The 21,529-nt window shown below is 37.2% G+C and overlaps 1 protein-coding gene across 1 annotated transcript in view; it reads left to right on the top strand.

Moving 5' to 3' along the window:
- Positions 1 to 21,529, top strand: part of KCNU1 (potassium calcium-activated channel subfamily U member 1) — a 136,367-nt gene that overhangs the window by 2,283 nt on the left and 112,555 nt on the right. Inside the window, exons 2-8 of the mRNA XM_066383593.1 lie at positions 941 to 1,063; positions 11,156 to 11,217; positions 12,727 to 12,817; positions 13,861 to 13,972; positions 14,916 to 14,991; positions 16,415 to 16,490; positions 20,617 to 20,787. Of these exons, the coding sequence (XP_066239690.1) occupies positions 941 to 1,063; positions 11,156 to 11,217; positions 12,727 to 12,817; positions 13,861 to 13,972; positions 14,916 to 14,991; positions 16,415 to 16,490; positions 20,617 to 20,787 (711 nt within the window). The remainder of the gene's footprint in view (positions 1 to 940; positions 1,064 to 11,155; positions 11,218 to 12,726; positions 12,818 to 13,860; positions 13,973 to 14,915; positions 14,992 to 16,414; positions 16,491 to 20,616; positions 20,788 to 21,529) is intronic.

A 21,529-nucleotide genomic window follows, 5' to 3' on the forward strand; every position in this document is an offset into this window, starting at 1 on the left:
TCTCAAACAACATAAGAATGCACATGATGAATCATAGGTATTAGAGGGCAAATCCTTGATCAAGATATGAACTCTATTCAATAGTCATTTGTTGAGACTTCTCTTCCTACCACCCAGAAAATATGTATAGAAAATTAAGTCATTTCAAAACCTTGGCCCCACATAAAATGAACTTATTCTAAGAGTGAGAGGGTCCCGTCAGCATAGTGTGATCAGTCCTGATTTGCTTGTGTCTTTCTCAGTCATAGTTCAAGACCATCAACAGACACAGAGGCTAGTTAGACTCTAGCTTTTCCTGATGGCTTGCTTATGGGCAAGTCATTTAATTTCTCTATACCTTGGTTTCCTTATCACTATAAAATGAATTTAATCATACTTGGCCTACATCATTGGATTACTATAAAAGTCAAATATAATAAGTAAAGGCATTTTGAAAATGTGAAGAAGGATTATAATTTCAGCAGAATATGTTACTAGATGAGGACTAAAAGCAACATCAGATTCCTAAAGCTTTCTTTCTTTTTCTCTCAAAACAGCAGATATTTAAGTAATCACCTAAAAATCAATTTGTAATCTTTTTTCTTTGTCCATGTATCTTGATGGAAAAGGATAATACACTTGTTCCCAGAACAAAAGAAGCATGGTACTCCCAGCCCTGATCATTACAATAATGTCAGTTTGAAGGGTCTGAAACTAAGAGTGTGTGAGACAAGTATGATGAAGACTACAGAATACAGAGTTAGAAATCTGGGCACACCACCAGTAAAATACAAAGTCAGTAAAATGCATTTCATGAAATACTGAATAAGTGACTTCAAGGTTCCCTGGGTTGGACTAGGTGGGGTAATTTCTGGCAGATACCATAGCAGGAGAATGTATATATTAACAGAGTACTTTCTTTGAAGTCCAACTCACACTCAATTCCTTTTTATGCTTATAGAAACTAATCTTGCCAAAGAAGGTCAGTAGTAAACATCTTAAACAAGCTCTCCACGTCCATGGAGTATTTCATGATCAAATAGAAATGTTACTTTCAGCACAGACTTTTGTGGGTCAAGTGTTGGTAAGTACGTTTTCATTGTTACCTTGCTAACTTTGGCCATGAGCATGATTATAGTCAGTATATATAATTTTATTATGCAGGTAAACATCTAATGTTCCCTGATGGCCTTATTACAATATCACTACCTCCAAATGACCATCTCTGTGTCTACCTTCTTTAACCATTGTTTTATTTGCTCTTTTATTTTTAGTTTTTGGTTTGAATATAATTGCTTGGCATTATATTTTAGATTTACCATTGGCTTATCCTCCAGAAGAAAAGCTTTAGTAGGGCCAAAGTTGTACACATTTTGTTCTCCTTGTATGGATGTCTGGCATATAGCAGATGTTCAAGAAATATTGATGTGTAGTGGATTATCTGGCCTGAAATGTGCAACTATTTTTCCCATCTTTTGAATCCAATAACATCTTTTCTTCCTTATTCAAACTAGTCATTTTTGCCCTTTCATAATATTTATCATTTTATTTTGTGTCTTAATCTGGCTACATATTAAAACTCAATCCAGACATCATCTCTTTGTGGAAATCTTACCTTATATCCATATTACTCAAAGGGTCTGTCTCTAAGGCTCTAAAATACACACTGAACCCTTATTAAAATTATCTGTGCATATGCCTTTCTCCCCAGTGCACTGTAAGCTCCTTGAGAGAAAAGATTATGCCATGGAAATTTTTATAACCAATTGTCTGGAAATACCAGATGCCCTATAAATGAATATTACACTGATCATTATTTCAGTAGAATAGTTTGATCTGAAACATTAGAAGTTGGAATCTGTAATTTGAGGGTATACTGCCATCAGATGGCGCTTTGATAGAAGTAGACATATACAATCTAAGTTTCCTCTAATTTTTTGTAATTGGTAAAACATTGTTCTTTTCTAGTTAATGTTGTTTAATTCAGATATAATTAATTTTTAAAACTTATTTGGAAGTACATATGTAATATTCCTTTGATAAAATCTGCCAGGAATGGAATCAACTGGAAAAGTATTTCTCCTTTCTCTTCTTTTTAAAAGTATGCAAATTCCATGTCAGTATGACCAGTTAAAGAAGAATTTTGTAATTCTTACTGATTATAACAAGGATTTCTTGGTTAAGATCGCTTCAAATGCTCTAATCATGTTTGTATGAGCATACTATTAGAAATAATATATTAAAGGTCACTGGGGTGAGGCAGAAGAAAACTTCCACCATCTACCAAATTTCCCCTTTTTATGAGAACACCAATCACATTGGATCAGAGTTCATCCTATGACCTTTCTTTAACTAAACACATCTGTAAAGACCCTATTTCTAAACAAGATCACTCTTTGAGGTACTGATACTTAGGACTTCAACGTATATTTTTGGGAAGATATAATTCAACACAAAATCATTGTAATGATAAATGTAACAAACTTCATCTAAAATGTGACATCACAAATATCACCACATCAAAAATGTAACTTAACAATAATGAATAAATGAAAAATACAAGAAATAAAGAAGAAACATTAAAAACACAAAGTTAATAGGAACTTTTAGTTCAGTTATCTCATATCAGGACATACTAAGTAGACAGAAAAAAAATAATCATCTAAAGAAGACCACAGTAACTTAATTAATAAGAATGGTGATTGAAATGGTCAAACTCCACATGCTGAAAACAGAAATTAAATTTATAATTGTCTATGGACTATTTGTAAAAATTCATCATATATTAGGCCACAAGGAATCCCAACTATAAAACATACGAAGGACAGACAGACAACATTAACTAAACAGATTGTAATAAATAGATAAAAAATAATAAATAAATCCAGAATAAAAGAACCCAAAACAAAGACCTTACAGCTAAAATTAAAAAAAAAAAAATCTTTCTTTAATGAGTCTTTACTCAGAAAAGTCAAAATAATAATTTTGATATATTTAAAGCATAAAAATAATGAAACCACAAAATATCATTTTCACCTAAAATATGAGAGTGGATCTAGATTAAATAAATAACAATAAAAACTTATTTTGATAAATAAAAAATAATTAAAACAAATGGATTAAGTATCAATCTCAAAAAGTTAGAGAAACAAAAACAATTAAATCTAAGCAGAATAAAGATAGTTAGAAATTAATGAATTATAAAACAGCTGATTATTTGAAACAAAGAGTAAAATGGAGAAACCCATAGCTAGTCTAAACAAGGAAAAGAGGAGAAAGGCACAAAAGCATATGAAATAAGATATTAAAATGAGAATATATATTAAGTACAGATGAAGAGAAATTTGAAAGATATGCTTGCAATTAAATTTGAAAACTGGGTGATTCCTTAGGACAATATAAACTACTAAGACTGACCATAAAAAAAGAAGAAGCTTAAACAGACCAAATATCTGGAAGAAATAAAGATGTTGTCAAAGACCTACCATCACCCACCAGCACTCCTCCACCCCCCTCCTCTGGGAGTCCTAAATGATTTCAAGGTCTAGTTAAAAAATCTTCAATGAGTAGATTTCTCTAATGATAATTCAACATTGCCAGGACATAGAAAATAAAAGAAACACCCACTTTTCATTTTCAATGAGGGCACCATATCTACATCAAAACTCTCAAAGATACCAAATTAAGAAACTCTATAGACTAATTAATGTCCTTAATACTTTGGGGGAGGATTCGTAGCCAACCACCCAGTGGAAGAAGAAGAAAAAAAGAAGGATCGGAGAGGAACAGGAGGAGGAGAGGAAGGTAAAAAAAAGAGAACAAGAAAAAGGAGAAGGAAGAGGAAAACAGAATATAAGGAACAGGAGGAAAATTCCAATAATCAAAGGGAAAAAAATACTATTTTCAAAACCAGATACCTTCTAGAGATCCTTCTAGAGATTAAAACATGACAAAGTAACAATCACCCTTGTTTTTCAAAGCCAAAGCACATTAAAAAACAAACAACAACAACAACAAAAATACAGTCACTAAGAGAATACAGTTTTGATGGTCCCTTTAACTGCTACATAGATGAAACTCCACCTTTGCTTTGAAAGAACACTTTTTCTTTTCCTCTTGGTTTGCACCATTCTCCTCTCACAATGGAGCATTTACTTCTCTTTGGGTCTCATTTTGCCTTGCTGAAAATTTATATATTTCATTAGTCTCATGATCTACATATATATATATATATATGCATAATTAATATGTCTTATTCTTAATTTCAGCATTCTGTTTTCTCCCCATTTTTGTTCAATTTCCGTTTTTCCCTTACCCAGTTAGTTTTGATGACTGATAATACTATATCACATACAACCCCACCACTTTAGGGTGAGAATTTTCTAATAAGTCTTTTTTGACACGAAATCTGCTTCTTTCCATATCATCCAAAGGTTCACCCCAAGTTTGAGGAAGAGGCAAGCCCTGAGTGTATTGGAAGAAATTCCCAAGTTGAGATTGGTCAAAGAGAGCTGGCTGTAGCCCCCATAGAAAGGATTAACAAGCAATAAACATGCTGCTCCATCTGGTAAAACTTGCCTTTAAATAGTAACATCCTTGAGCCACAGGTTATTTTTTCACCCTGGCAGTGGTTCACTGTTTCTGGTGGGGTCCTGGCCTCCTTCTCAAACTTCTCCCTTTCCTCAATCACCAGAGGTAGCTGGCCAAGATGCTGCTATCTTGTGCACATCTTGTCCTATTGCCTCTTGATCACCCGCCCTGGCTGTAGAAAGCCTCCAGCAGCCCCTGCCACGGCTGCTCAGGCACAGCCATCTGCAGGTGCTGCTCTGTCACTCAAACATCATCCCCTAAAGGAGGAAGCGGCCACACTGGTCTGCTAGTGGCACAGGGACCTAGTAGGAAGAGCCACTCTTGAGGATGGGTCCCAGGCTCACAGTTTTCAGTGCCTAATGGAATTGTGTTCAATAGTGGCCTGTTCCTTTGCAGAAGCAGCATGGTACTTGTCAAACGCTTCGTTTCACAGCTTCCTGCGTCTGTGCCATGAAGGTCCCTGAGTGCTTTGTTTCCTTCCAAATGGTCATATTGGGTCTCCAAACATGATGAGCTGAAGTCTTCCCGAGGTATCGCTCAGTCAGCTCTGCCAAGGATTTGCGGCCACATTCCTTGTCAATCTAGGGTCCCTGTATTCAGGACCCCGGCCGCTGTGCTAGTCTGGCTGCTCAGCGTGAATGACGCAGGACTGCACTGCGCATGCCCCGTTCCAGGCCCCACCAGGCGTGCGCAGTCCTCCCGCAGCCAGCGATCTGGGCTGGCCTAATCTTTCCCGCTTTTTTTGTTGTATTTAATTTATAAAAATTTAATCCTCAGAATACTTCATAGCTCATAGGCTTTAGCAAGTGATGATCTTATTTTTATTAATGCCTAATTCGTCTTTACGTTGTTTTAAATTTTAATTTCATGTTTGATTCATAATCTGTTGAGAGGAATGTGGTCTGCTTTTATTTTCTTGAGGATAGAGTGGTTGCCTTTCTACTTTGGTAAAATTTATGGACCAAAAGTATCACTGCCTTTATGACTTCTAATGTGTAGAATTTATGGGGAAATTGCTTGTTGCCTAGTACATGATCAATGTTTATTACTACTTAATGGACTTTTGAAAGAATATGCATAGTATTGTCTGTTTGACACATATGCACTCTTAAGTATGTTATATATGCTTTCCATATTCTTAATTATTTGATGACTGATTGAAAGTTGCATGTCAAAATTTCCATTTATGATTTTACAGCTTTATCAAATATTTTGCATTTTCTCCAGATATTTTATATTTTTAATAATTTAATAATTCACCAGCAGAATTATTCTCTTTATGGTGACCTGTTTTATTGATCTTTATGGTATTTAGATATTGAATTTGCTATATAATAGAATATCTAATATCAGTGGCTTATAAAATGGAGAATAGACTGATAGCTGTCAGAGGAGATGGGAGTTAGGGTTATTATAGGTGAAGGGATTAAACAAAGGAAAAGAAAACTTACAGACACAAACAACAGTGTGGGGATTGTAGGAAGGAAAGGGGGTGGGGAAGTTGAAGAGGGGTAGAGCGGGAATAGAAGGTAGACGTGTCTTGGGGTAATGGACACACAATGCAGTATACATTGCATTCTATGATGTATTATAGAATTGTGCACCTGAAACCTGTATCATTTTATTAACCAATGTCACCCCAATGAATTTAATTTAAAAATTTAAACACACACACATACACACACAAATGGATGTCTATTAAGAAAGAAAAAGGGAGAATGGGTATTGGATACACAGGAAATTCCATCTCAGTCTAGCCTCCATATCTTACTGGAGAGGCAGAATCATACTGTGAGAGACATGAGATCAAACATTGGCTTCTCCACTTCCTACTGTGTAATGTTGGGCAAGTTACTTTTTCTAAATCAGATTTAATTCTTATAATGTGAATAATCTCTTTTAAAGTATTGCAGTGAAAATTTATGGACAAAAGAAAGGAGAAAAAACTCACGGACACAGACAGCAGTGTGGTGATTGCTTAAGGGGGGGCGGGTGGAGAGAAAGGTATCGGGGAAATAGTGATGGATAAAGACTTGACTTGGGGAAAATGAGCACACAATGTGGTGTACAAAGATGTGTTGTAGAACGGCACCTATATAATCATATTAACCAGTGTCACCCCAATAAATTCAATTAAAAAAAAGGAAATGATGTTAATACGTGTAAATCATTCAGGGTATATAAGCACTAACCATTAGCTGATGTTTTCATTTTTGCTTTGCTATATTTTATTACTGTTACTTATTTTCTTGCATTTTTGACTTGGATAATTCCATTCTTAATACAATAGTGTAGACATATTAGGCAAATCAAATTCAGAACAAACTTTCCATTCTGTATTTTTCTGTCTTTCTGCACGTTTTATATCCATATCTTCTTTTAGCACAAGACCTTTGTCACACCATCTTCTTTCCTTCCAGAAATTGTTGAGCTAATCAGACATTTAGTTCTAGATTACTATTGTTTTTAGCATTATACACTTGTTAAAAATTTTTTCTTAGTTTTTGCTTTAGGGTAAAAATTGCATTATTTTTACCTTTCATTAGGCACCACTTTTATCTTTCTGGGTTATTTTCTTGAGTACTTGCCATATTCATTTGCAAGGAAAAGTTTGGGTGGTATACTCTCTGAATCCTTGAATATACAAAAATGGTTTTTATCTTGTTCTCACAAGTAAACAATTGGTTGAATGTAGAATTCTTGCCTTGCAATGCCATTTCCCAAAATCTTTGTATGAGTTGTTTCAGTGTTTCCTAACATGTAAGGCCAACTACTAAATACTAAGCTCTTGTCTCTCTGCTCCAAATCCACCCTCTGCCCTCTGCTTTGTGATGTGAGGCCAGGGCTCAGCAATTTGTGTCTCTTTTGTGAGCTCTCTTAGGCTCCTCGTTAGGCTCTGCTGACATGGGGTACAAGACGAGGGGAAGGAAGCTGCTCCTTCTGTGTTCTACATCTGTATTTTTCAGCTTCGCTTATTCAATGGCTTTGCACTCCTGTACCAGTCAGTACTTGAAAAACTATTGAAAAAAGGATTTCTAGTGTTTTTCCTGCACGGCCAGAGCCAGGCTCACAGCAGCTCCTCAGAGGTACTCTTACCGACCCAGCCAGGATCCCTCCTTTCAGGTCTGAGTTTCAACTCCCAAGAAAACCTCTTGTAACAGGCTTAATGTCGGTAATCCTGACCTCTTTTTGTTGATCTTTCAGTGTTAGGGCACAGCTTCTTGCAGTTACAACATCTATGTTGCCCCCATATCCTGTTTTTGCCTTTCAAACTTTCCAGTACTATTTCACAGAGTTTTAGAATCTCACTAGGAACAGTAATTGCAATTTTAAAATGTTTAATTATGTAGTCTATGTTAACGCTTTCATTGGAGGTCATTTCATCTATTTTCTCTGCCTGAGCCTCCTGTTTTCTTACACTTCCCATATAACTGTCAATTTTCTATTGTCTGCTAATATTCATAAGTGAAGGTTTAGAGAATTCAGTGTCCCTGTTAACCGCATTGACTGCTGTTTGTATCTTGAAGACACTCATTACTATCCATCAACTAAGCAGGGGGATTTAAGCCCCATTGTGGAAATCAAAGCCTCAATTTACTGTGCATTTTCCTACACAGACAATTCTGGGGGATAATGCTGTGGCCAGCAACTGCAAACGAGGCTCTCTCTGGATTAGGTTTCAAATTCTTTGTTTTTCTGTGACTTCTTTCCATGGCGCTTCTGAGAAAACAAGCGTTGTGTGTTCTTCCACAGCAAATGCTTGGCTACAGAGCACCTCCTCAGGTTCCTCTGGCTCTGGGGCTCTATCTTCGATCTATCCGTCAGGTAGACAGCTTTCTATCTCCACCAGATGGCCAGCGTTTCCAGGTTCTGCCCCTTCAATTCAAGAGGTCTTCTCAGAATCATCTCCCATTTCTACCTGACTCACTGAACAGTGTCCATAAGTTTTGAGTCCCAGTACCCTCTTTTGGTTTGGTATTCGTTTTGCTGCTTGCTATATATTATTTCTGGATAATGTTCTTTAGGTTTGTGACATCAAGTTTGTATTGTTTTCACTTTTAATCAAACTAATTTTTTTTAATTTTTTTGTTAATTTAAATGACTTAGAGGATTGTAAACATACAGCCTGCCACCATCTTTCTGGAAGCCTGTCAATATATGATTTATATTTGAAGAATCACTTTTGAAATTTATTAAGAGAGAAAAAAGATTTATATGTAAATAAAAATTTCATGAAAACTATGTTTTAGTAATTATCAATATGTTGATATATATATATATCTTCACTCCCAACATTTTTCCTGAGTTTAGCAATATATCAACAATTAATATAGGTGTTAAAATAGATGCCAATAACTCCCATGTTTTAAGTAAGCTGCAACACTGCTATTTATAAAGTGGTCAGAAGAAACCCAGTCGAAGATTTTAGCATATCATATTATCCAATCACATGTAAATTAAGGTACTTGGGAAATAGAAAAGGATTTTTGGAACAAGTTCGGTTGTGTCAGAGGTGTGGGAGTATACCTTCTCATGTCAAGCCTAAAGAAGGAAGCTTATGAGAACCACTCAGAAATTTCAATTTGTATCCCTTGGAACTTTGGAGACACAGTGAACTGACATGTGGCTGTGGCTCATCTGTGATAAGGGACAGTCCAGCTAGCTGCTCTGTGCCAGAGAAGTTGCCACACTGAAGGTAATCTGTCCTTCTAGTGTTGGCTGGGGCAAAGAATGCTTGAGCTGGTCCATGGACCATATGCATGTCCCATGTGAAAGCTTCTCTTACCCACTCAAGAAGGAACCTGTAGGGTGAGGATTCCAACAGGATGTGGGCGTGTGAGGGGTACTGAAAAAAGATTTGACGCCTGACCAGGTGGTGGCGTAGTGGATAGAGCGTCGGACTGGGATGCAAAGGACCCAGGTTTGAGAGCCTGAGGTTGCTAGTATGAATGTGGGCTCATCTGGTTTGAGCAAAAGATCACCAGCTTGGACCCAAGCTCGCTGGCTCGAGCAAGGGGTTACTCGGTCTGCTGAAGGCCCGCGGTCAAGGCACATATGAGAAAGCAATCAATGAACAACTAAGGTCTTGCAACGAAAAACTGATGATTGATGCTTCTCATCTCTCTCTGTTCCTGTCTGTCTGTCCCTGACTATTCCTCTCTCTGACTCTCTCTCTGTCTCTGAAAAAAAAGATTTGTGAGCAACCAGTGAGAGGATATGCTTACACCAGTTCTCAGGAACCTCAATGGCACACATAGCATTTAATTATTATCAAGACTGCAACTCTTCTGCCGCCTCCCTTACATTTCTGATCCCCTTGACTTTGTTCTCCTTTATTTTCCTGACATGTGTCTTCTAACACACCACAGCAGTTAAGCTCCATATAGGTCGGGATCTTTGTTTGGGTTGTTCCCAGATATATCCCAAACACCAGAATAATACTTCAGTCATAGTAGGTACTAAAGAAATAGTTCTTGAATGACTTGTATCAAATTCTCCAAAAAGCAATGAAAGAACTCATGAAAGTAAACATCAGACATCTCCCATGCTCAGAGAGTCCCAGGGTGAGAACATAGTGATCTAAGACCAGTCAAATTCAACATTTCCAGCTCTGACCTTCCCTTTCTTTTCACTCCCCCACACTGACCTACAATTCTGCAGAGGCCATAGATAGTCTAGTCACTGGGCAATTAGGAATAAAAACTCCAAAAATAGTTAACAGAGAAGAACTTACCTCTTTTTCAGTACAGGTAGACTGCCCCAGAAATACCTGAGCTGAAAGAGTATAAAGTTTTCATTGTAAATAAAATTAATTTTTATTATTAGTATTATTAAAATGACACTAGACTGAACATATCAAAGAAACAAATGGTTTGTAAACTAGAAATAACTGGAGGAATATTCAGTTACCTAAAGTTGACCTGAAAAGTCAAGGGGGTTGTGAAAAATTTCATCCAAATGCATCAAGGGTTTTGGTTGGATAACTTTCTAATTATATTCTACAAGCTCTGTTTATTTTATAGACCAGATGCATTAACAGATTAAAAGTGCTCTTTTTTTTTTTTTTTCCTCACTGTAGCACTTTCCCTCCTGTCAAAATTCTGACCATCTTTTTGATGGACATGTTTGGGACTGTTTTCCCTTCTATGATATCACGGGCAATTCAACTCTGAAGTCCATATCCAGTAGTCTTCATTTTCTAGCATGTAATAAAGTACATAACTTACCTTAAACACTTAGTAAATGTTTGATAAGTGAATGAATAAGTGATAGAACTTATTTTGAGATTAGAAAACTTTAGGAACAGCAGGAAGGACAAAATATTATGAAGTGTGTGAGAGTTAAAATTAAGTTAGTAAAATGGGTGAGTACATGTTTACTGAATACCCAGTAAAGATTCAACCAATTTTTCTTGAAAGAATAAATAAAAAATGAATGCATGAATACTAACATCAATGAATTATGAAAAAAATGGCTACACATATATAAGCAAGGTGAAAAGAAAACACAGTCTTGTTGATATGTTTATTCATCTATGTTCATATTAATAAAATAGTTTTGTTCACTTGTCTTTTTTCTTTTCCAGGGGATTCTTGTCTTTGTACTAAGCATTGGGTCTCTTATAATCTATTTTATCAACTCTTCTGAGTAAGTAAATTTCCTAGTCACATTTGTCTGCTATATCATTAGCTTGTCAGCTCATTTGGAATTTTCTGTCAAAATAAATGGTTAATATACTTTCTAACATATTCACATGCACAAGTTCATAAAAAAGGACAAATGTTTGTTTCCCTCTAGGAAACACTAAAACCAACTCTCCCTTTTGCATCCCGCCGTGCTGCACGGCCAGGGTTCAGGTGCTGTGCATGCTATCTACTCTAGTCTGGGGCCGCCCGCCTCCTGCTGTCCTCTGCGCTGCTGGACCACTTCTGAAGGCTTTATATGCCTTTGAGTTCTTTAGATATTGAAACAGAAGTTCTGTGGTCATTTCAGGGTTTCTCACGGGTTTCGGATAACTTTGGGTAGTCTTGAGAAAGGAAAATGATAGATTTCACCTGGGATACAGGAGCAAATTGCTGTCTGCTCTTTTTTTTTTTTTTTTTTTTTTTAGTTTTTTGGGGTTTTTTTCTCTTTTGTATTTTTCTGAAGCCGGAAACGGGGAGAGACAGTCAGACAGACTCCCGCATGAGCCTGACCAGGATCCACCCGGCACGCCCACCAGGGGCGATGCTCTGCCCCAGGGGGCGATGCTCTGCCCCTCCGGGGCGTCGCTCTGCCAAGACTAGAGCCACCCCAGCGCCTGGGGCAGAGGCCAAGGAGCCATCCCCAGCACCCGGGCCATCCCCGCTCCACTGGAGCCTTGGCTGCGGAAGGGGAAGAGAGAGACAGAGAGGAAGGAGGAGGGTGGGTGGAGAAGCAAATGGGCGCCCCTCCTATGTGCTGCCCTGGCCGGGAATTGAACCCGGGTCCCCCGCACGCCAGGCCAACGCTCTACCGCTGAGCCAACCGGCCAGGGCCTGTCTGCTCTTTTTTTCAAAGGAATTTCCTTCTTTTATGCCAAAGTGAGGATGGTTTCTTGAACAGATCTAATCTAATCCTAACCCCCTGATCCTCTGGGAATTACTCTGGATTTCCAGCGGGAGTAAAATTGGGATTTCAGGGCCACAAAAGCCAAACGACTTTAGAGACCCTATGGAAGCTAGTAGTCTTTGTTCTGTGAATTCATGCTGATCTTTAAGGAATTTTTGTTTTTAATTTGGCTTGGATCAGTTTATTTGACTTCTAGCTCTATATCAGAAGGGTAGAGAAGCCTAAATTTCCTGGCTTGGTAGATGATCATGCAAACCAAGAAAAGAGATGATCTCTAGACCTCTGAATCCCACTGGTAAAACAGAAATAGAAGCAATAAACTCTATGAAAGGAAGAACAGGTAATTTTCCTGTTATTTTCAACTCCGTGCACAATCTAGCGGTATTATTCATGCTTACCTCCACTCCCAAAAGAAAACAAATTTCCTTGAGATATGAATTTAAGTGTCTGTATTGACCATTCATGGTGAATAAGTAAAAAATGCCTCCCCTTTCTTTTTATTTGGCCCCATATAGACACAGCTTTTCAACTGTCCATCCTTCTAAATACCCTTTGTTTCTTTCATAGCCCTGTTGGAAGCTGTTCTTCCTATGAAGACAATACCATCCCAATTGATTTGACTTTCAATGCTTTCTTTACTTTCTATTTTGGTTTGAGAGTAAGTACCTATTGAAACCGAGAGTAAACAGACAAACACAACAAGCACAGCACTCAAAGTCCTGTGTGTGCCTTGGTTATATAATCGGCCTATGTTTTCAGGTTCTAAGGTTAGAGGGGCCATAAACTAAATTGTTAAATATATAGTAAGACATAACTCTCTCTCGCCTGCATCTGAAGCTGTAAACCAGGCCAAAAATTCCAGCACAAATGAAAATGTTTTCATTTTAAAATATCATCATCCTGTCACACTGCCCTCCGTATTGGTTTCCTAGCTGCCGTTGAGAAACCCTTAGCAATAATCACAAGCTAGCAGAACCTGAATAACAAGCCTCTGAAAATGTCATTGGCTTCATTGATGGTATATGTGCCATGTAACTATATAAAATGCTTTTATATCTTTGTTTCACTCATATATTAAATAGTCCTCTCATTCTACAGGACCCATCTTAGATCTAGATTTCAGTATATTTATCCATCTCATATGTATATGTGTATATGTATATATACTCTTACCACACTGACCATCAAAATCTTTTTACAGCAAACTCTCCCTCTGGGAATGCTTGCTTTCTTTATATAAATAAGGAAGCTCATAAACACAGGCCTTGGCCATCCAAACTTCTAGACAGCTTTTCCATTGAAGACACCCTATCATGTTTCCTCATTGCTCACAAATAGAGAATTTTAGCTTTATAATTATAAAATGTTAGGAGCAGCAGAAAGGTCAGAGTGTGAGAGTTAAGTGAAAGAGTTAAGATCTAGTAAGCAAAATGGGTTCATGTTTATTTATTGAACACCTAATAAAGGTACAGTCTTTATAGCTACATAAATATATATGTATCTATAAATATATATATAAATACATATCACATACATAGCAATATAAGTATATATGTGTGTGTTTATATGTATATGTATATAATAGAGTTAGATCAAAGCTCCAATTGATGAATGGAATATAACTAAATAAAGCCACTTTAATGTTCCCTTTAAAATTCTTGAGGGTAACAGAATTTGGGGTCTTCTGTTTCCATTTCATAGTTTTTGGCAGCTAGTGACAAGATCCGGTTCTGGTTGGAGATGAATTCAATTGTGGACATCTTTACCATTCCACCAACCTTTATTTCTTGTTATTTGAAGAGTAATTGGCTAGGTAAGTACATTGTGGGAGTCAGAAGCAATCTCTAAAATAAACCTCAACATTCATTCATAAGTATCTTTCATTTTTCTTTAATAGTTCAGTGCCATTTAAAAAAAAAATTCCTCACTGTACTTGGATGGCCTTGTAATATATTTTCAGAACCCATTTTTTTAAGCTCATTTCCTAAGCAATGTGATGTACCTGATGCATAGTAGGTGTCGATGTTTGTTTTTGTTAATGGACTGGCCCATCCACAACTTGAGAGGCGAGGCCCCACATCCCATCCCCCTGTAGCCCCTTTGCCCTGGGATCCCAAAAAGACTGGAAGAGATGAGAAGTCTCCCTTGGTTTTTGAAAGCGGCAAGTCATCATATCCAGACATGCTATGATATGTTAGAGATTTATTTAATTACTTAGTCTTTAAGATAGATGTATTGACAGTGAATGACAGTGATGTGGCTTTTTACCAATTTTATGTAATTTTATATTATTATCTATAAAAGCTTTTGCTATCATTATCATGCTACATAAAATAAAACATCATAGAAACAGTAAAAAACATAAAGACATTGTATAGTCAGAAGTTTAAGTGGTTTATGGATAATTAGCTTTTTATTCTAAAGAAGAATTAAGTAGAGTAAGAAGTGAGTAGTGCTTATTATATGCTTTATATGAGCCAAGCAACCCCCGGAGGTAGATGCTATTATAATTCCCATTTTGCAGTTGAAGAGCGAGAGAAGTGGAGGGCTTTGCTTTAAATTATAACAGCTGTTAGGTGTCAGGGTTAGAATTTAAACTAGAGCTCACATTCTTCAACCCAGGACATTATAGTGTATCATATTGACGCATTTCAGGGAGAGAAAGATTGTAGTCCCTCCCAGTCGTGTTATAATTCAGATCATTCTCTGGAGTAACCTCTTGTTTGGCAGCTTTCTCCGTTCTGTTGGCTTTCTAGGTTTAAGGTTCTTAAGAGCATTGCGGCTGCTAGAACTCCCTCAAATCTTGCAAATTCTGAGAGCCATCAAGAGCAGGTAAACGCCCTTCCTCTAATATTGCTTACATAGTGTTTTGGGTTAAATCAAAATGTTAACTGACCCTTCAATTCAACTCATGTCTCGTCAGAATTCCAGTGCAAAAATCACGAAATCCTGTAGCTCCCAAGATATTATTCACTCACTTTCTCCCACTGGCTTAACATTACACACTGGCTGAAAAGTTTGCAATCATTTTGAAAATTTTGTTTCTTTAGAGCTAGAATTTGTAAGTCCATTTAGGCTTTAATTCCCTTATACCACCACCCTAACAAAAAGTCAAAACAATTCAGAGGCCTCAGTTCTTTTTATCATTTTTAAGGTGTTATTTATTCATTTTACAGAGAGAGGAGGGTGGGAAAGTGGGAAATACCAACTCCTTGTTGCTTTACTTTGGTTGTTCACTCATTGCTTATTGTACGTGCCTTGACCGAGCAAGCCCGGGGTTTCAATCTGGCGACCTCAGCACTCTAGGTAGATGCTCTATGCACTGCGCCAACACAGGCCAAGCCAGAGGTCTTGGTTCTACACATCTGCTATTATGAATTAAGTCTTTCCTGGCTAGAAATGTGAGACAACTTCACAATTTCTCTGAGTATGCAAGCTACCTAGTAGCCACAGTACACTATTGCTTACAGAAATGGAGCCACCCAAATGTCCTCCTTCCCCCAAAATTCAAATATTTCTAAAGTTTTAAGCAATTTGGTCTTACTCACTCAAAATCTCTGTGCCTGTACATTCTCACTAGGAGCATCAAATGTTATAGGCCAGGCAGATTTCACTGCTAAAAGTGTATGCATGATGGAGAAGTCAGAATCATAAAAGGCTGTTCTTGTGTGACAGGTAGCTCTCTGCCTGAAGACCCCAGAGATTTCAGCTAAACACTAGGGCTTTGTTTAGGAGACAAGAGCCTGTCTGATCTTCTTTACTCAAAGACCCTGGTATGAATTTAACAACATGAAACTACGTTTCTGTGACCTACTCAGAATTTCATTTTGCAGGCTCACCCTGGGGTCCCAGTTCACTGCCATTTGTACACTTACTTTAGACAATGTAACTCTTTAACTTGCTTTATGATGATATACATATGATATGCTTTTTGAAGCAGTGTAATAGTAGGCTGGTGGCTATCATACCAAAATCTCAACCTTTTGAACAAGTGTGTATGGCTGGGTATGTTTTAGAGTTGTGCATCTTCAACTCTACTGTGTATATGAATTAAGCAGATGATTTTGTAACAGTGCAGATCTGTAGGTTGGGGCGGGGCCTAGGATTCTGCATTCCTAGTACACTCCCAGGTAAGCATATCATTGCTTCAGGTCTGTGAACCATACTTTAAGCAGCAAGATTTTAGAGAATCAGTTATTTGTGTTGTTCTGGAACCTGTGATAAACCAACAATTCTTTGTCTGTCGGTTTTCTAGTAATTCAGTGAAGCTTTCTAAACTGGTATCGATAGTTCTCAGTACCTGGTTCACGGCTGCAGGATTCATTCACCTGGTGAGCATCTCCTCAAACTCTCTCATGTTGCCAGTCAGCATGAATGTCTTTTCTCTTAAAAAATGTAGGTAATCCTCTGAACTGTCTCCATCACTGTAACTACTGTGAGCTTTATGTTTTTTCCTTCCCATTTCAGGGGTTTCTCCACCCCCATATTTATGACAAATATGTATCTCCTACACTCCAGGTATCTCTCTCTATTCCTCCCTGCAACTTTCAAAATGTATACTCAGCAAAGGATCTAATAAAGCCTACCCTTGGAAGGTATAAACAATAGGTGAAATTTATCACTGTCATTTTATAAGGGTTCCAGTATTTTAAAAAAGATTAAAAAGTCAAATAAAAGCAACAAATGAGAGAATTTCCTACTTATAAAAGCTAGACAACTGTGGGGGAGGTTTTGCTGAATTAAAAAGGGGGGCTTTGTGGATTAGTTGATTCTCCTGAAATTAATCTGTATACATAGCAGCCTCCTTTGCCTATAGGAAAAGTTAGATTTTAGCTTTCTTAATCAGCAATGTAATAAAGGGATTTTAACAGTAAGAAATTCCTAGACTTTATTGCTCCAGGAGAGTTGAGGAACAGTCATTAATAGTGCAGAAATTGAAGTAGGATGTTAAAAGCCTATACAGGCCTTTCAGATAAACAAAGCAAAACTGAAAATATAGCAGAATTTGTTTTCATGTGGATCCGTCTATCAGAACTAATTAAACCAGTAACAAGAAAAAAGAATAATGTCAAGCATCAAATGGAATTTTTCATAGGAACCTTCAAGAAATCTGAGATCAACCATATCCTTTCTCAGTTCTCGAGCAAGTAGGAGAGAGATTTTCCTGAAACAAAGTGTCACAGCAGTAAAGGCAGGTCCCTGGATCTAGAGGATTGGTCCTAAGGGCATGAGCCTGTCAGGGGAAAGAGCAATCATCGGTGTCTCTGCAGAGACATGTTGGCTTTCACAGAATGGTAGGGGAGAGAATGCTGAATGAGAAATCATGGTAACAGTACTTTTTGCCTTCAACAGTAATTCCAGGGAAGGGTTCTCAGTTCAAACGTGGACTAAAGGCATATTTTATTTGACCTAATTATGTTTGTATTTTATTTTTTTATTGCTTGCCAACTTTAATAGGTAACACATAAAAACCCAGATTTCTAGATTTTTAGGTAGAACACAAGGTTCTAGCAACTCACTCTACCAAAGCCACCAATAGTCTTAGTTGAAGACTAGCTGCTGTCTATAAATCACACGTGGGCCTGAGTTGGACATGGTCTCTGCCTGGCTTATTTGAATCATTGAAGTTTTCCGCTTGACCCATCTAAGCATGTGAATAGTTATCCTTGTTGGGTATCTAGTCACCCAAGCAAGTAGACTTCCAGCAAAGATGCACGTAGAGAAAGAGAGAAAAGCAACCAGATGGCTTGTGATTTCAAGTGATGCACTGTAAGTCACACCAACATCTGGAATGTTAAATCTTAGAAGAGCTATTTGTATTCAGAGCAAAAAAAAAAAGTAGCAGATTTTGTTGAAAGGACATTTGAAATGACAAAACAAAGTAAAAGCGGTGATTGTCACAACTTGCCCTCTTCCCATACTCACAGCTAAAAGTTGATACCATTCAAAGGCATTAACCAGAAAGGAATCAGTTTGGTGCCTATCCTTAAATTCTGCCAAAAACAACAAGAGGGTATGATGGAGAGCAGACATTAGCTTAACAACAGTTATGTAATATAACAGTTATAAAAACAACAATTACAGGGTAATGTACCCAGGGAAACAAAAGAAAATTTAAGAAAAAGCCCTTTATATTTGAGAAAAGGTACAAATAAAGGGCTTCAAACACTAAAAATGATAATTAAATAAAATATATAACATTTAAAATAAAACAATATTAAACAGTAGCAGGAGTTGAGAATGGGTTGAAAGATATCAAGAGGAGAAGAAAAAAGTAATATAGAACTAGAAACCACACTGGGGGAACCTAACTGTAAGCAATGTGGCAAAAACATGCTCAGGATGGGGTGGGCGGGACTGAGGCAAAAACACTGACATGGAAAGAACAAAGACACTCAAGTGATTGTTGAGGAGAAACATGGAAGATGGGCAATGTTGATTCAGCATACTATTAAATTAGTGTTTTGAGGAAAAGGACGCAACAAATAGTACCAGAAAAATGTTTGAAGGGCATACTGAATCCAGAAAAAAACAAAACCTTAAATTATTTACTCTGACCGTATTTTAGAGCAGTTTCCTGGCGTTTGAAGATAAGGAGAGTCTCCAAACAATACAAAGCAAAGGGGGAAAGAAATCGAACTAGGCTCAGATTTCTTTGCAACGTCAATCAATACAGGAAGATGGTAGAGCAGTGTCTGCAAAGCTGGTATGAAAGAAAGGGTAATCCATCTTGTCATTTTAAACATGAAAGAGAAACTAGTGCCTATGAGCCCCTTTAAGAAAAAATGTGTCTTGATGAAATGCAGCCACAGAGGAGATGAATCAGAACTCAAGAACTCAAGAATGAAGAAAACGTGATAAAAGTGAGTGGTAGATTGTTGAATAACTTTAAAATAGAACTAAGACATAACTAAGGGAATTATGGTTAAGGACCGTATTACACATATACAATGTAAAAATGATGTAACTAATACAAACGATGGGAAGGTAAGAGATGAGAGAGTGTCTTTATATCCTCCTCATCCATAGCATGTCTAATCTAAAATTGAAACACAATATTTAAAAGCATAAAAATTCAGTTACTTTGACTAGGAAGTTAAAAATAGATAATTTAGTATCTTTAACATTGGTCCATAATCCTTTATCTTAAGCTTAACTTCCCATCTGGGACTGACAAGTCAGTGGTTAAGAGGAAGAGCAGACTGGACAAATTGACCAGCAGAAGGCTGCCATGCTAGGAGGGTGGGGAGGCGTTTGAAACACTAAAGTAATACTTCCAAAGAGATTGAGCTAAGCTTGAAAGGGTTATTTAAATTATTGTGAAGATTTTCAGGTTGAAACAGATTTAGTTTTAGCTTGTACAACAGGTTATACAAAGATATGATTAGAACCATGTGTTAAAATGTTATTAAAAGACACTGTAAGGTTTTACCTTAAAGGGAACTGTCTCAAATAACTCTTGTAATTCCTGAGTGGGATATAGACAGGGTGGGCAAAAGTAAGTTTACAGTTGTTCATATGGAAAGCAATATAATAATTAATAAGTAGTACAAGAATAAACTTTAACTGCTCACAACTGTAATTCTACTTTTGCCCATGTATACACACATATACACATATATACACATATGCATATATACACATATATACACATATGCATATATATACATAAATCTGTGTGATTTAAAGTTGGCTTTCTTATAGTATGATAGTCTCAGAAAATAGTGAAGACTCAGAAGTCAATAGCAACAGATTCATATACTTTTGAACATAATCCAGTCCAGCCATGGGAATTGACATATACTTTTTTTTTTCTTTTGGAGTGGAATATTATAGGAGGCCATTCTTATAACCTACTCATCAAACTTCAGAAAGTGTGAGCATTGTGTGTAGGGGGAAAACAGAGGAAATATTTTTCAGAGTGGTTTTAATTCTCGAGAATTAATCACTAGAGATTTTTGTGGGGAGTAGGGGAATACTCTGGGAAATTTGTTTGCTTTTCCTTAGACACTTGCTTTTATGAGTTTAAGCTCACCGAAATGAAGTGCTCATTTGAGTGCTTCTTTCTTTAATGATAAGTAATCCTGATTTTGTGAAAAAGGAGAATGAATAGTAATTGCTCAACCCGAGAGCCTCTGGTATCCATGATGGTTCCAGGGTGCCGTCATGTGCCCACGTGGGAAGGAGATATGGGGCAGCAAGTTTCACTATGAGACATTCTAAATGGGGCTCTAAAGGGACTCAAGCCAAGTGCCCCTTCAGGTTTCAGCAGTAATCACAATGAAAGAAAACAAGACTTCATAATCACTACCCATAATTTGCCAACCCTTCACAGCAGTCTATAAATCATTTAATATTTCATTTGCATTGAATTAAGTGATTTGACTTACTCTTTATAAACTTTCCTAGTTATTCCATTCAGAGACCTTTCCTGAGTCTTTTTTCTCTTTGTACCAGGTGGAAAATTCTGGTGATCCCTGGCTCAAAGGTAGAAATTCACAGAATATATCATATTTTGATTCCATTTACCTGGTCATGGCGACAACCTCAACTGTTGGCTTCGGAGACGTGGTAGCCAGGACATCCCTCGGACGGACCTTCATCATGGTTTTCACCCTGGGGAGTTTGGTGAAGAATATTTTTTATATCTTTTGAATATAGCTACATAAATGAGAAGCATTTGGTTAATGATGAGAAATAAAGCAATATAGGTTTGAGAGTGAATGTGACATTATTCAGGTGTCAAATGAAAATGAAAAGATATATGGATCCCATGTTTTCCCAAACTGTATCTCCTGGAGCACATGATGTTAAGGCTTGCTTGCCAGAGATGAGGATGGTTGACAACAGAGAGCAGACTTTCTTCACCATCCTCTACATTGATTTGGGCAACCCTATCTTCCTTCATCTCTTGCCCATCAGATTAAAGTCTGTCTTCTAAAGAGGAAGCGCATTTGAGATCTGATCTGAAGAAAGTTTGGTTCTTTCCAGATCAAATGAGTAAGCTCTCTAAACCAGCACTCTACTTCAGATAAGGGAACATCTGTGCATAGTTCAGGAGTGTGTGTAAAGGACAATAGAAGCCTATTTTTCTTTTAGTTTCTAATTTCAATTCTGTAAAAGCCACACCAGAGTTCTCTACTTCTTGGTATTCTGCTGTCCACATTGCCACACTGCCTCATTTTATTTTGCCTTAATTCTGCTCTGTCCCAAATGCTTTCTTCCCTATGGCCCCAAGCAGCAGCAAGTCGAAGATTCAGAAGGGCACTCAGTAGTGATAAGGGAACAAAATGGGAAGGGAGATTGACTTTCTGCTTGTTTCTATCATTTTGAATGCTGGAAAGTATTTTATTCCGATTTACCTCAATGC

This window comes from Saccopteryx leptura, chromosome 4 (genome assembly GCF_036850995.1).
Source record: "Saccopteryx leptura isolate mSacLep1 chromosome 4, mSacLep1_pri_phased_curated, whole genome shotgun sequence".
Lineage (NCBI taxonomy): Eukaryota > Metazoa > Chordata > Mammalia > Chiroptera > Emballonuridae > Saccopteryx > Saccopteryx leptura.